Here is a 12729-nt window from a genome sequence, read left to right on the forward strand (position 1 = left end):
ACAGTGAAGACCATAACGCACCCAGGAAGCACGCGTACCACCTAGGGTGAGGTGTGAAGGATAGTTCAATAGATCGAGAACACGAGGGAGTCAAGTACAGTCCCGCTTAAATTTACTAAAGTGTGGCTCGCACACAAGTTTATACTAGGCACACATAAATACTTATTGTTTATAAGGATTTCTCTCGCTCAAGCTGGGATTTACCCACGCACAACGATTGTTGCGGCACAGAGATGGATGATGGACCTGACCCTCTCACCAAGGCGAAGTTGTACACAGCCATGTCGGACGAGGAATCGTGGGCGGAAATGGGCGTCGGCATTGTGTTTATTGTAATGCGCACCGTGGCCAACGAAGCAGAAGATAGCTACGAAGGGGGATGTGGCGATAGGGCGGAGCAAACAGTTGGGTGTCTGGAAATGGTTGATATTGGTAACCCGCGAGAGCTGTTAATCAGTACGCCCATCAGCCTCGAGGATATCTACGTTGTTCAGCAGGAAACCATTCTCTTGTGGTCAGATGTGGCGCTTGGTCGCCTTCTCTCATGCAGCTTCAACACAAAAGAGGGATGCGATAAGATCTATTCGGAAATATTAGATTACCAGCGCTCACGTCGGCCTCCAACCGAAGTCGGGGGGATGAACAATGGTGGTGACGACGGAGGAGGTCTTGTAGTCGCTGGGAGTGAGGCTGAGGGCTACATTGATGGGTGTGGAGGACCTCTGGCACTCTGCAGAAACTGGTTGGTATGCCGTGAAAATCTTCCAACTATTATTTCTGTGATGCAGACGAACCCACAGCGCTTCGGACTATTCGTTCGGAGTCATGAGACGTACATTAAGGAGTTGGTAGGCCTATTTGAATATTGCAAAGACGACAACGACCAGCGGGGCATGAACCTCATAGGGACAATCACAACTACACTCTTACATCAACCGTTCTGTACAGACGGGAAAATTATCTCACAATTTATTGACAGGGAGGTTATTGACAGGGTTCTCCATGTTGTGCAGTTTGCTATTGGAAGGTGTGATAGTCAATCGGGTTTCGTTGACATTGCCCAACGGCGTGCGACATTTCGTAATCCGCTTATGCTTCCAGAGAGCACTGTGTTGAAGATTCACGAACTGCATGCGTGTAGTTGCCTGAAAGACATGCTTCCAGTCTCCCTTGATGAGGCGGACGCCAGCCCTTCTTCTCTGCTCAACAATTACATAATGACTAACAAGGGCCAGCTGGTGGACGACATTTGTAGGTCGCGCCGCTTTCTACCGGAAGCTTTTGGGCGTGCTTATGACGATATTGGACTTGCCTTTGAGGTTGTCGCCTTTCTGCATGACATGTGCAGGACAGTGCGAATGGCTGCAATGCCTATGGAATACAAATTTTCTATATTCGAGTCTATAGTCACTTCCTCGCTCATGCCCTTTCTTCGTTTCGTTGTTTCTGAGGCGGTGGCCTTGTACGGTACAACGACATGGGAAGAAAGGCAGCAACAGAGACCAATACCAGCTGACATATCACCAGGAATGGCGCTGTCGATGGTGTGTGATATCATTAGCAACTGCCTCATATTCTACCCTCCAGGTCGTGCCGCGCTCATCGAAGAAAGTCGCTCTGAGCCTGAAGGCTGCTTACTTGAGTTGTTGCTGCAATGTGTTGTGGTAAGCTGTAATAATGCTGAGTTGCAGGCGGCGGTGGACGTTGTGGTTTCTTGCGTCACTTGTGCGTATCCGCAATCGGCGGTTAACGTGACGATGAGCACATCGTCCAAGTGCGACATCATACGATTTTGGTTAGGGGGAGAAGATGGGAAACGTCGGGCGCCGCTACTATTGCTTACGGATTGGCTCATGGACGCCTTACACTCAATAGACCATGTGGCACGAGGTTCGCAACTGGAGGCACGCATCCTTCACATACTGCGAGTGTTGACAGCACTTGTTGGTGCCGTTGATGGCCCCCTCAGCCGCTCACTTGCCACCGTGCTACAGCGGTGCGGTCTCCTGCAACGTCTGAATGTCGCACTACAGTCTTCCGTCCGTTCGGCCGCCAACGTGCAGGCGTCTGTTGCGTCGTTTATTGCTTCGCTGTTGCAGTGTGGCAAACAGTGGATCGTTTCGTTGCTGTTGCTCGACGATGGTGGAGCGCTGCTTGACGCAATCATGGTTCGCTATTTAGCGTGCAGTCCTAGAAGTAACAGCGTTCTCAGTTCATCGCTTGCCCACATTATTGAATGCGTGTGCCGAGCAATACGTTCTGAAAAGGGGGACATGCTGCGCCACCCACCATTTCACGGAGGGGCCAATAATCCTTTCGTGCATTTGTTGGGATCCGGCGAAGATGGAAGTTTTCCCATTACTAATGTAAGTGAGGAGGTTTCTGACACTTACGCAAACAGCAAGAGTATCTGTCAAGACACTGGAAACCGATTGTGGCAAACATACGGCAAGCGCATGAGGCAGCGCTGCCCTGCTCTTGCAGCCCGTTTGGAGCACTCACTGCTGGAGACACCCGAAGAAGCCGCTTCTGTCGACGCCGATACCTCAAGTGTGGCGAGTACGCTGGACCGTGGTCTTTGGGGTGGTAAGGACACCGAGTTTGAGTCGTTGATGGCTGAGTTTGGTGTTGATATTCCGCAGATGAGCCAACAGACGCCACCGGTGGTTTTCGGAGCGTTTGCCGACCAGTCTCCACCCGAGACTCATAGCACAGCTACTGCACAGCAAAATACGAGCAGAAATGGGTTTCAGTCAAATGACCGTTGTGATCAAGAAAATGATAATGAAGAAGGTGACCCATCGAGTGAACCTCCCTCAAAACGGTCTCGATCTGAGTCACCATCTGCAACTGCCGTTGAATGAACGTGTAAACACCTGATGACGTAGGGGGTGACGGTCCGTCTGCATATCTTTGGGGAAACCGTTTCGGGCTTTCCCAACCGCTTTAACAAGTAGTAGCACGCTGCGGGCTGAGACCGCTTCGTTAAGAAAATTAACCCAACTGGCACCTACTTGGGCCACGCAATGTACGTGCGAAGGTGTTCACCAGTGTTTTCTCGGTGCTTATCCCTTGCTTTCTTCTCTCTACGTGCTCGCCATTATTTCCGCACCTCTCTTAATATCGTCGGGAACGCGCGCGCAACCAAACACGCCAATGTATCTGTGTTAGTTCCGTGCTGCCACTTCAAATCGCACTGACTTGGGAGAGCGCAAAGTCTCACATACTCGGTGACCCTTAACGTAGACAAACTGTCGGGAGTCCGAGCTCGCAAAGTGGATTTCACACACAGGAGGGTGCCACGCCGAGACAGTGTACTTTGTAGGGAAGGGGTAGTCATTTAATTAATTAGGACCTTAAATATAGTAAATGTCTCTCAGTAGTCCGGTAACGACCATGCGCCCACAGCTGCATGGTATGAAGGAACTTTGCAGGTTCCTTGGTGGGAAGAGGCCAATTGAGAGATTGCTTATCGCTAACAACGGATTGGCTGCAGTAAAGGGAATCGACTCTGTTCGCTCCTGGTTATACGTGCACACTGGCAATACAGAGGCGGTGGAGTTTACTGTGATGGCGACGCCGGAGGACCTTCACGCGAATGCAGAGTTTATTTCTCTCTCAGACAGACACGTTGCAGTCCCTGGAGGCCCCAACAGAAACAACTACGCCAACGTTGACATCATTATGCAGACAGCCGTACAGAACTCCTGCAATGCCATCTACCCGGGCTGGGGTCATGCCTCGGAGAATCCGGCGTTGCCCCGCGAATGTGTGAAAACTGGTGAGAGGGTTATATTTCTCGGCCCCTCTGCAAAAGCGATGTTTGCTTTGGGCGACAAAATTGCGTCGACTATTGTGGCGCAGTCGAACGGCGTGCCAACAGTGCCCTGGAGTGGTGATGAGATCCTATTACCACCGGGTGTGTTTGAAGTGGATCCGTTGGTGTATGAAAAAGCGTATATAAGTACTGCAGAGGAATGTGAAGAACTGTGTGGCCGCCTTGGTTTCCCTGTGATGATTAAAGCCTCGGAGGGCGGTGGTGGCAAAGGTATTCGCCGCTGTCTCCGCAAGGAGGATGTGCGGGACATGTTTTTTGCCGTCGCAGAAGAGGTAAAGGGTTGCCATATTTTCGTCATGCGTATGTTAGAGAACGTGCGGCATCTCGAAGTTCAGTTGCTGGCAGATGACTACGGCGACTGTATTGCCGTGCACACACGTGACTGCTCGGTGCAGCGACGACACCAAAAGATCATTGAGGAGGGGCCTGTGTTTGGTGTGGATGCCTCAATTATCAACGACATGGAGGCAGCAGCCGTGCGTCTCGCCAAGGCTGTAAAATACCGCGGTCTTGGTACGGTGGAGTACATGTACGACAAATCCACGCAGAAGTTTTTCTTCTTGGAGCTCAACCCGCGTATACAGGTTGAACACCCTGTTTCAGAGCTTGTGTCTGGTGTGAACCTTCCGGCTGCGCTGCTGTGTGTTGGCATGGGAGTTCCGCTTCACAGAATCCCGGAGGTACGAACTTTCTTCGGAGAGCAACCGTACGATACCTCGCCGATAGATTTCACCCGGCGCCGCTGTCTTGCGGCAAAAGGTCACACCATCGCCGTACGCGTTACGGCAGAGGACACAGATGAAGGTTTCCGTCCAACGTCGGGCCGTGTGGAAGAGATTGCTTTCAAAAACAGCAAGGAATGCTGGGGTTATTTTTCCGTTGGTGCGGGTGGGGAGATACACCAGTTTGCAGATTCACAATTTGGACACATTTTTTCTTCTGCGGAAACGCGTGAGGAAGCGCGACGTGGGATGGTGATGGCCCTGCGTAACCTTGTTATTCGTGGTGAAATACATACGTCCGTGTCATACGTCTTGGGGCTTCTTGAGAGGCCCGAATTTTGCAACTGTGACGTCAGTACGGATTGGCTAGACCGCCTTATATCCGCGCGAATTCTGCAGAGTGCGCAGCATAACCAGCAAGATGTATACATCGCTCTTACTGCAGCGTGCACACTGCGGATGCTATCGAAGCGAGATGAAAACCACGGCAGGTACGTTTCATTTCTCAGTGCGGGGCACGTTCCCACAACTGAATTCTTGAGCAACTACGAATCGGAGTCGTACGTCAATAGATCCACAAACTTTAACGTCACCATGGGTCTAACAAGCCCAACCGAGATATCTATTTCTCTTAACGGCAGTGTGATCTCTGTTCCGTTTCGTAAGTTGAAGTCTGGTGCGCTGCAGCTCCGTGTGGGAGGAAAAACAGCAATTGCGTACGCAGAGAAAGAACCATCAAGTCTGCGCATTTCTATTGGTGGAAAGGAAACAACATTCACAGGTGACATTGATCCGACTAAGTTGTTTGCTGCGGTTCCCGGTCGGTTTGTTCGGTACCTTGTGTGTGATGGGGGTCATGTGGAAGAAGGAACTATTGTGGCAGAGGTGGAAGTGATGAAGATGATTTTGCCACTGAGGGCGTCAACAGTGGGTGCGCTGCACCACAAAGTAGCCCCTGGTAGCACCATTGCCTTGGGCACGCTGGTTGCGGAAATAACCCCGGACGACCCAAGTAAGGTTGCACGACCGAGGGAAGCGACAGAGCCGTGGCCGCCAGAACTGCTTGATGCTGCAGATAAGGAAGACCAGATGGAGCGCCTCGACAGCTTAGCCCGAGCGCGGCGTGGAGCAGAGGCGTTGTGGAATATGTTACGTGGGTATCACTTTAGCGGTATCCCACTGGACCGACGGCTTAAGTCGGCTTTCTCAGACCTTGGAGCGCTCAGCCTTTCCTCAGTGTCGCTCACTGCGCTTAACTTACCATTTATTTCGGAGAGGGTTGTCGGTTCTGACCACGCAACGCCGAACTATAAACTCCGCGTCGTTTTGGAGACGCTCATTTCCGAGTATGTGGAGGTCGAGCGCTCATTTGTGAGGTGCAACCGGCAGGAAGCTATTCATCAAGTGCGTGAAACTACAGAAGATACGCGGAAGGTATTTGAGATTGACTTTGCTCATAATCAGCCCTCTCACCACGGTGTCATTAAGGCCGTGCTGAATACCTTGGAGAACAATATGGTACTGTTAAAGTCTCTCATGCCCTCACTTTCCACCCTGGTAAATTTGCGCTCCACCGGCGATGGGACACTTCAGATGCAAGCTCGTTACTTACTCCGACAGTGCAGTCTTCCTTCCTTCGTGGAGCGCAAGATCGCCTTCACAAGGGAACTAGAGGAGGGTTCCATGATGGACCTCATCCAGGGAAGCTATGGTACTGATTTGCTTTGCGCTACTATGTTTGACCGGCAGGTGCCACACCTTATACAGTTGTGCCTCGAGTTCCATGTGCAGCGTGAGTACTTTGGTCAGAGTCGGATCACGAACCTTGACGTCTGTACGAGGGATGGATGCTGGTATTGCTATTATGAATATGAACCACTCGAAGAGCATGACCCGCTGCTGGCTGGTGTACTTCACTGCCACGCCCCGGATGCAACGGCCGGTAGTGCTGAGAACCAGGGTGCCGGTGTTGTTCTGATGCTTCCCGACGTGAAGGTGCTTCAGAAAACGTGGGCGGAGACGCTCAACTTAAACTTGCAGCAGACGTCTCGGTGCCCTTCTGTGTGCACAGTCTTTGTTTCGGTCTGCAGGCAATTTACGGAAGAGGAGGTCGCGCGTTTGTGCGAGGGTGCGCTGAGGGACAATGCGGAAGCACTCAGGCAGCATGTGAAGCTGGAGCGCGTCACATTTATTGTGCATGGTGTTGACCGTGGCCCCCGTACATTCACTTATCGTAGTGCCCATGACTGGCGCGAGGACACACTGATCCGAAACGTGGCACCGCTCTCCGCACGCCGGTTAGAGCTGCAACGTCTTGAAAACTATGATGTGGTTATGTACCCGACACCCTTCAAGGAGATTCACGTGTTCCACGCCACACCCAAAAAGAAAAGTGTTTCATTTCTTGAGCACCGCATCTTTGCGCGCGCATGCGTGACTCCCCGCGACTTGGGTGTTGCACCATGGACAGTGATGAATGAAATTGACGCAGGGCATATGTTTGACATATGCCTCGATGCACTTGATGTCATACGTAGTGACAGCACCATCAAGTACCCGAAGCACAATCATCTTTTCATAAAAATGGTTGAACTAACTTTTGACCTGAGCAGCTTGAGAAAGGTGTTGTCGCAGGTGGGAAAATCGTACAAGTGGCGGACGATGCATCTTGGTGTGGCCGAAGTGGAGCTGTCCTTCCTTCTTCCAGTTTCCAGTGGATACGTTCCGTTCCGTGTCATCGTGTCATCTTCTTCGGGGGCCAGCGCGGCTATGCGCATCTACCACGAGTGGAATGAGGGTGGAAAGCCATGCCTACGTCGAGCGCAGAACTCTGAGGACATTCTCATGAACTCTCTTTACACGTCGTCTGACAGCGTGCAGGAACAGGCAGCTGACGCGCAAAAGGTAGAGCCCCCTTCAGGGTGCCCTGCCGGCGCCGTCGGGGGTACTTTAACTCGTGCCCTGGCAAAACTAGAAGCGCTGCGGAGCCTGCTTCCTTCACGGGGTGATGAAGGAGACGCGATTGATGACGGTGAAGAGTGCATTCCATTACAACCGTACCCATTGTTGAATGCAAAGCAGCTTAAACGGCTACAAGCCTGGATGATCCACACGGTGTACGTGCACGATTGGCCAGAGCTTCTTCAGTATGCTTTGCGTGAAGAATGGAAGCAGCATGCACGTGGCCGCAGATTTCCGCTCTCGCGTATTCCCCCTTCTGTTCTTAAGGCCACAGAACTCTATCTCGATCCAGCGGACAAGAAGACCCTTCTTGAAGAAAAACCACAGGGTCACGTTCCATGTGGAGTCATCGTGTGGTTGGTTGACATAAACCCGCCTTCATATTATGACAGTGAATCTAACATTGCGGGAAGCCGTCGGTTTGTGATGGTTGCCAATGACATTACTTTTCAGTCGGGTTCCTTTGCTGTGCCAGAGGACGATGTCTTCTCCGCGGCCTCTGTTTTAGCCCGGCAGTTGCGCATCCCGTTTGTGTATATTAGTGCAAACAGTGGTGCGCGTATCGGCCTAAGCGCCGAGGTGAAGAAAAGGTTCCGTGTTGCCTTTAACGATGCGGAGGAAGTGGAGTATTTATACCTCGTGCAATCTGATTACGATGAGCTGGTGAGCCGTGGCGTGCGGCTTGCGGTGGAGAAGTTGGAACCACGACAAGTGGAAGGTGACGAGGGGGGCGAAGTGAGGTATGTCATACGTGGTGTCGTTGGTGGGACAGAGGAGTACTTGGGTGTCGAAAACCTTCGTGGGTCGGGGCTCATTGCTGGCCACATGTCAAAGAACTACAGCAATGTACCGACGATCAGCATTGTGACCGGCAGAAGTGTTGGAATTGGCGCGTACCTCAACCGTATCGGACGTCGAGTTATTCAGACCGGTGATGCCCCCCTCATATTGACAGGCGCGGCTGCACTCAACAGACTTCTCGGAAAGGAGGTGTACAGTGACAACAGTCAACTTGGCGGGCGGCAAGTGATGGTTCCTAACGGTGTAACACACTGGTATGCGAAGAACAACCGCCTGGCAGCTGAGACACTCCTGCGCTGGCTCGATTATGTCCCACCCGTCGTACATCCACTGCGTTGTTCTCCACGTATCCTTGCGCTGCGACAGCCAGATCCTATTGACAGAGACGTGACTTATGAACCCAGTGGTGTGGAGTCTTACGACCCACGGGGGTTGGTCCGAGGTGTGGGTGACAAATTGGGGCTGTTCGATCGCGATTCCTGGGTTGAGTCACTGGAAGGTTGGGCCAAGACCGTTGTTACGGGCCGAGCAACACTTGGTGGTATTCCATGCGGTATTGTTCTCGTCGAAACGCGGCCAACGCGCAAATGCAAACCAGCAGACCCCGCGGACCCAACGTCGTCAGAGGCCTTTGTCGCACAGGCAGGGCAGGTTTGGTTCCCGGATTCCGCACGAAAGACGGCGGACGCGCTGGACGACTTCCACCGGGAGCGGCTGCCATGTTTCATCTTCGCGAACTGGCGAGGTTTTTCAGGTGGCATGCGGGACATGTTTGAAGAGGTGCTAAAGTTTGGCGCCTCCATCGTTGACAACCTCCGCGTGTACAACTGCCCGGTATTTATTTACATCCCACCGCGCGGTGAGCTACGCGGTGGAGCTTGGGTTGTTGTCGATCCATCCATCAACCACTGTGGTGCAGTGGAGATGTACTGTGATGGTAGTGCCCGTGGCGGGGTACTCGAAGCTGCAGGTATTGCAGAGATCAAGTTCCGTGAGGCTGACGTACGGGAGCTGATCCGACGAAACGAACCGCGGTTGAGGTCATTAAGCCCTGACCACCGCCATGCGGAAGAGAATCGGCTGCTGCCGCGTTACAACGACGTGGCGCTTCGATTTGCGGACCTTCATGACACACATGTCCGCATGGAAGCGACTGGCGTCGTGCGCGGGGTCATTCCCTGGAAGGACAGTCGACGTCGCTTCTACGAAAAGCTCCAGAGGAAACTGAAGGAATTGTCACTTGCGGCGACGCTGGTGGAGCGTCGGATGGCAGGTGACCTCGCGGACGGTGTACGGTACCTCGAGCAAGCCTTCGCACAAAAGCACCCAGGAGTTTTGTGGGGAAGTGATGATGCCCTGCAGTTGCAGTGGCTGATAGAGTATGAAAGCGAGCTCAACGTTTCCACACACAACATTGTGTCACCCACTTCAGCATCCGCAGGAATACTGGAAGCGCTCCGGCGTCATGTACCCTTACATGGAGAACAAAACGAAGCAGGTGAAGGGTTGGAAGGGTGTTTTGAGGAGCTTTTCAAAGACGAAAGGATGCGGCGGGCGGCCATGCAGGCGCTGGAACGTACAACCGCGAAGTAACATGGCGTGGGATGCGCCGCCACTGGAGGCAAGGAATGAGAATTACAAATAACTGATTGAAGGGGCCGTATGCGGCACATAACGGGGCTTCCACAATATAAGTGAATGGGAATTCTTTTTTTTTTTTTTGTTTGTTTGTTTGCGCCTTAATGATTGTTGCAGGGCGTATAATGGGAGTATAAGTGACAGCTAAGTGAACGTGTGTGATATTAGTGGAACTCTACCCATATTCTACCTCTCTATCGCCACCAAAAGAAGCAAAAAAGGAAATTGATTTTGTGGTTCCATTTTTGTTTCGCTCCATTCCGCTTTCCCCGTGCCAAACATAAGAATCGGGGAATGAATCATTTTCAAGACGACTGAAGAAAAGAGAATTGTTTATCAAAATTAAAGTAAAAGAGATAAAGGGGAAAGGTAATAATATTTTGTTCTCTTGTTGTTTTTCATGCTCTTTTTTGTTCTCTTGTTGTTTTTTTTTTTAAAGATGCTGTCTTTCCACAGTCTTGCCATCACACACATGTATGCGTACGTGTAGGTCCAAATTCATTTGTTCTCTTATTTTTTGCATGTGCGGACGTTGCATGCAGGGGGGAACCCGTATGCGGGTCCGCAACATTTTGTTGTTATTATACTTTATCTCCGATCACCACCATGGATCATCAGTGTGGCTGAGTGGGCTGCAATACTTCTTTTCTGTTTTCTCTCTACCTTTTCTTTCTTCGCCACATGTGACTTTCCCACAGTCTCCCAGGGGAAAAGAGGGAGAACAACAACAAAAAAAAAAAAGAATCAAACAAACAAACAAAGGCACAAGGAACGGATCCTCCTCTTTTTTGTTTTGGTTTTTGAGGAAAAGATCTATTTTAAACATATAGCCGAGACGCTAAAGTGGGTGGTACAACCGCAAACATATAAGGGGGCAGAGAGGCATTATTTTTTTTCTTTTCATTTTGCTTCGTTTCGTTAAAAGGTACAATAGGAAGAGGATTATTTGATCAGGAACCACACACACAAGAAGGTGAATAACACATGACCGCGCACAAACGTGCAACAAACGGGGATAATGGACTACCCGTGCCGCCTGTGGACGATGACTCTGAAATTGAAGATCCTCTTGAAGGCATCCTTGGCTCTCGCACCGGTTGCAGGTATGTCAAAAAAAAGCTGTTGGGTCAAGGAAGTTTTGGAAGCGTGTGGCGGGTGGAGGAAACGGCGACAGGGTCGATCTTTGCAGCAAAGGTGATGGATACAAACAATATGAGCGCGAAGGACCGTGGTTTTGTTATAAATGAGGTTAAATGCCTTTCACGCTGCAACAACGCAAATATTATACGCCACCATGCCTCATTCAACCGCGGTGGGATGCTGCTCATCATCGCGGAGTATGCCGACGGTGGCGACCTCTGCAGGCAAATCAAGGTGCGGCAGCACGCAGGACGGCACTTCAAGGAGCATGAAGTGTTATACATATTTCTGCAACTATGTCTTGCATTGGATCACATCCACGGCAATAACATGATGCACCGCGACCTTAAGTCTGCCAACGTACAGCTTACCACAATGGGCCTTGTGAAGTTGGGTGACTTTGGCTTCAGCCGTCAATACGAGGACTCGCTGTCAAATCCTGTTGGCACTACTTTCTGTGGGACGCCATATTATTTGAGCCCCGAACTCTGGCGCCGCGCGCCGTACAGCAAAAAGAGTGAAATGTGGGCTCTTGGTGTGGTGTTGTATGAAGTGATGATGTTGAAGCGACCTTTTGGTGGACGTAATATGGATGAGCTCATCAACAATATTGTCCATGCCCGCCGCGCCCCGCTTCCAAATATGTACTCGGATGAACTGCGTCGAGTGTGTGATCAGTTGCTTTCACTCGATCCAGCTAAACGGCCGTCACTGCGACAGCTCTTCCAACAGCCTTTCATTCGCCGTGGCTTAGACTCACTGCGACGAAGTGTGGAGACGCACAAAAAAATTCCACCAAGAACCTTCAGCGAGATTGCACGAAACATTGATGAGGTGTTGAGACCTGGTCTCCCGGAGTATCGGGGGAGTAGTGTAACGCCTCATCGTGGGATGTTGCAACGTCACACCGCGGATCGTGGTTGGAAGGATTGCGAGCTTTCACTAAACACTGGCGGTGTTTCAATGCGAGATGTAGAAACTGGTGGCGTTGAAACGGTGAATCTTGAAACCCTCACATCCGTCTGTCCCGTAGACGCGGCAACCGCTCAGGAGAAATATGTTTTCGCTCTTAAGAATCAAACAGGAAAGGCGTATTGGTTTAAGGACCTTGCAGAGGATTCATACGATTATTGGATTTCCGCCCTTCAGAAAGCCATATCGCATTGAGTGGTTCCCTCTTTTTTGTTTTTTTTTTCTTGTCCTTCTTCTTCCTTTTTTTTCCCCCATCTTTTTTCCCTCTTTCATTTCTTCTTTCAGTTTTGTGGCATTTGGTGTGTAATGATTGGAACGTTGGAACACAAGACGGGTTGAAATGACAAGAAAATATGTCCTCAGTTTTAGCCCCATTTCCCTTCAGTAAAAAAAAAAAAGTCTATCAAAAGCAGCGTTACCGGTGGATGAGAGGTGCTTTCTTTTTCTTTTCTTTCTTTTTTTCTTTTTTTCTTTTTTTTTTTTACTGGAAACACAAGGGTAATAATTAGCAAAAAAAAAAAAAAGATGACAAATAATATTGGAAACATTTGTTTTAAATGTATACATGACCAGAATTTTCTTTTGTTTTTTTTTCTTTTTACCGCGTGCCCTTATGCATGGAAATGGGAAATTACCAATTACACTTACTGCACACAT

The 12729-nt window shown here is 50.5% G+C and overlaps 4 protein-coding genes across 4 annotated transcripts; all 4 read left to right on the plus strand.

Moving 5' to 3' along the window:
* Window positions 1-233: 233 nt before the first annotated feature.
* Window positions 234-2864, plus strand: TbgDal_VIII7310 (hypothetical protein, conserved; the record flags this gene model as incomplete). The annotated part of the gene is made up of 1 exon (XM_011777762.1): window positions 234-2864. The coding sequence occupies one exon, from the start codon at window positions 234-236 to the stop codon at window positions 2862-2864; it is 2631 nt and encodes an 876-aa protein (XP_011776064.1).
* Window positions 2865-3369: 505 nt separating this feature from the next.
* TbgDal_VIII7320 (acetyl-CoA carboxylase, putative) lies at window positions 3370-9915 on the plus strand (the record flags this gene model as incomplete). The annotated part of the gene is made up of 1 exon (XM_011777763.1): window positions 3370-9915. The coding sequence occupies one exon, from the start codon at window positions 3370-3372 to the stop codon at window positions 9913-9915; it is 6546 nt and encodes a 2181-aa protein (XP_011776065.1).
* Window positions 9916-10436: 521 nt separating this feature from the next.
* Window positions 10437-10790, plus strand: TbgDal_VIII7330 (hypothetical protein, unlikely; the record flags this gene model as incomplete). Its single annotated transcript, XM_011777764.1, has 1 exon — window positions 10437-10790. The coding sequence occupies one exon, from the start codon at window positions 10437-10439 to the stop codon at window positions 10788-10790; it is 354 nt and encodes a 117-aa protein (XP_011776066.1).
* Window positions 10791-10944: 154 nt separating this feature from the next.
* On the plus strand, window positions 10945-12267 carry TbgDal_VIII7340 (protein kinase, putative; the record flags this gene model as incomplete). The annotated part of the gene is made up of 1 exon (XM_011777765.1): window positions 10945-12267. The coding sequence occupies one exon, from the start codon at window positions 10945-10947 to the stop codon at window positions 12265-12267; it is 1323 nt and encodes a 440-aa protein (XP_011776067.1).
* Window positions 12268-12729: the final 462 nt, after the last annotated feature.

The sequence above is a fragment of the Trypanosoma brucei genome, chromosome 8, assembly GCF_000210295.1.
Source record: "Trypanosoma brucei gambiense DAL972 chromosome 8, complete sequence".
NCBI classification, from domain to species: Eukaryota; Euglenozoa; class Kinetoplastea; order Trypanosomatida; family Trypanosomatidae; genus Trypanosoma; species Trypanosoma brucei.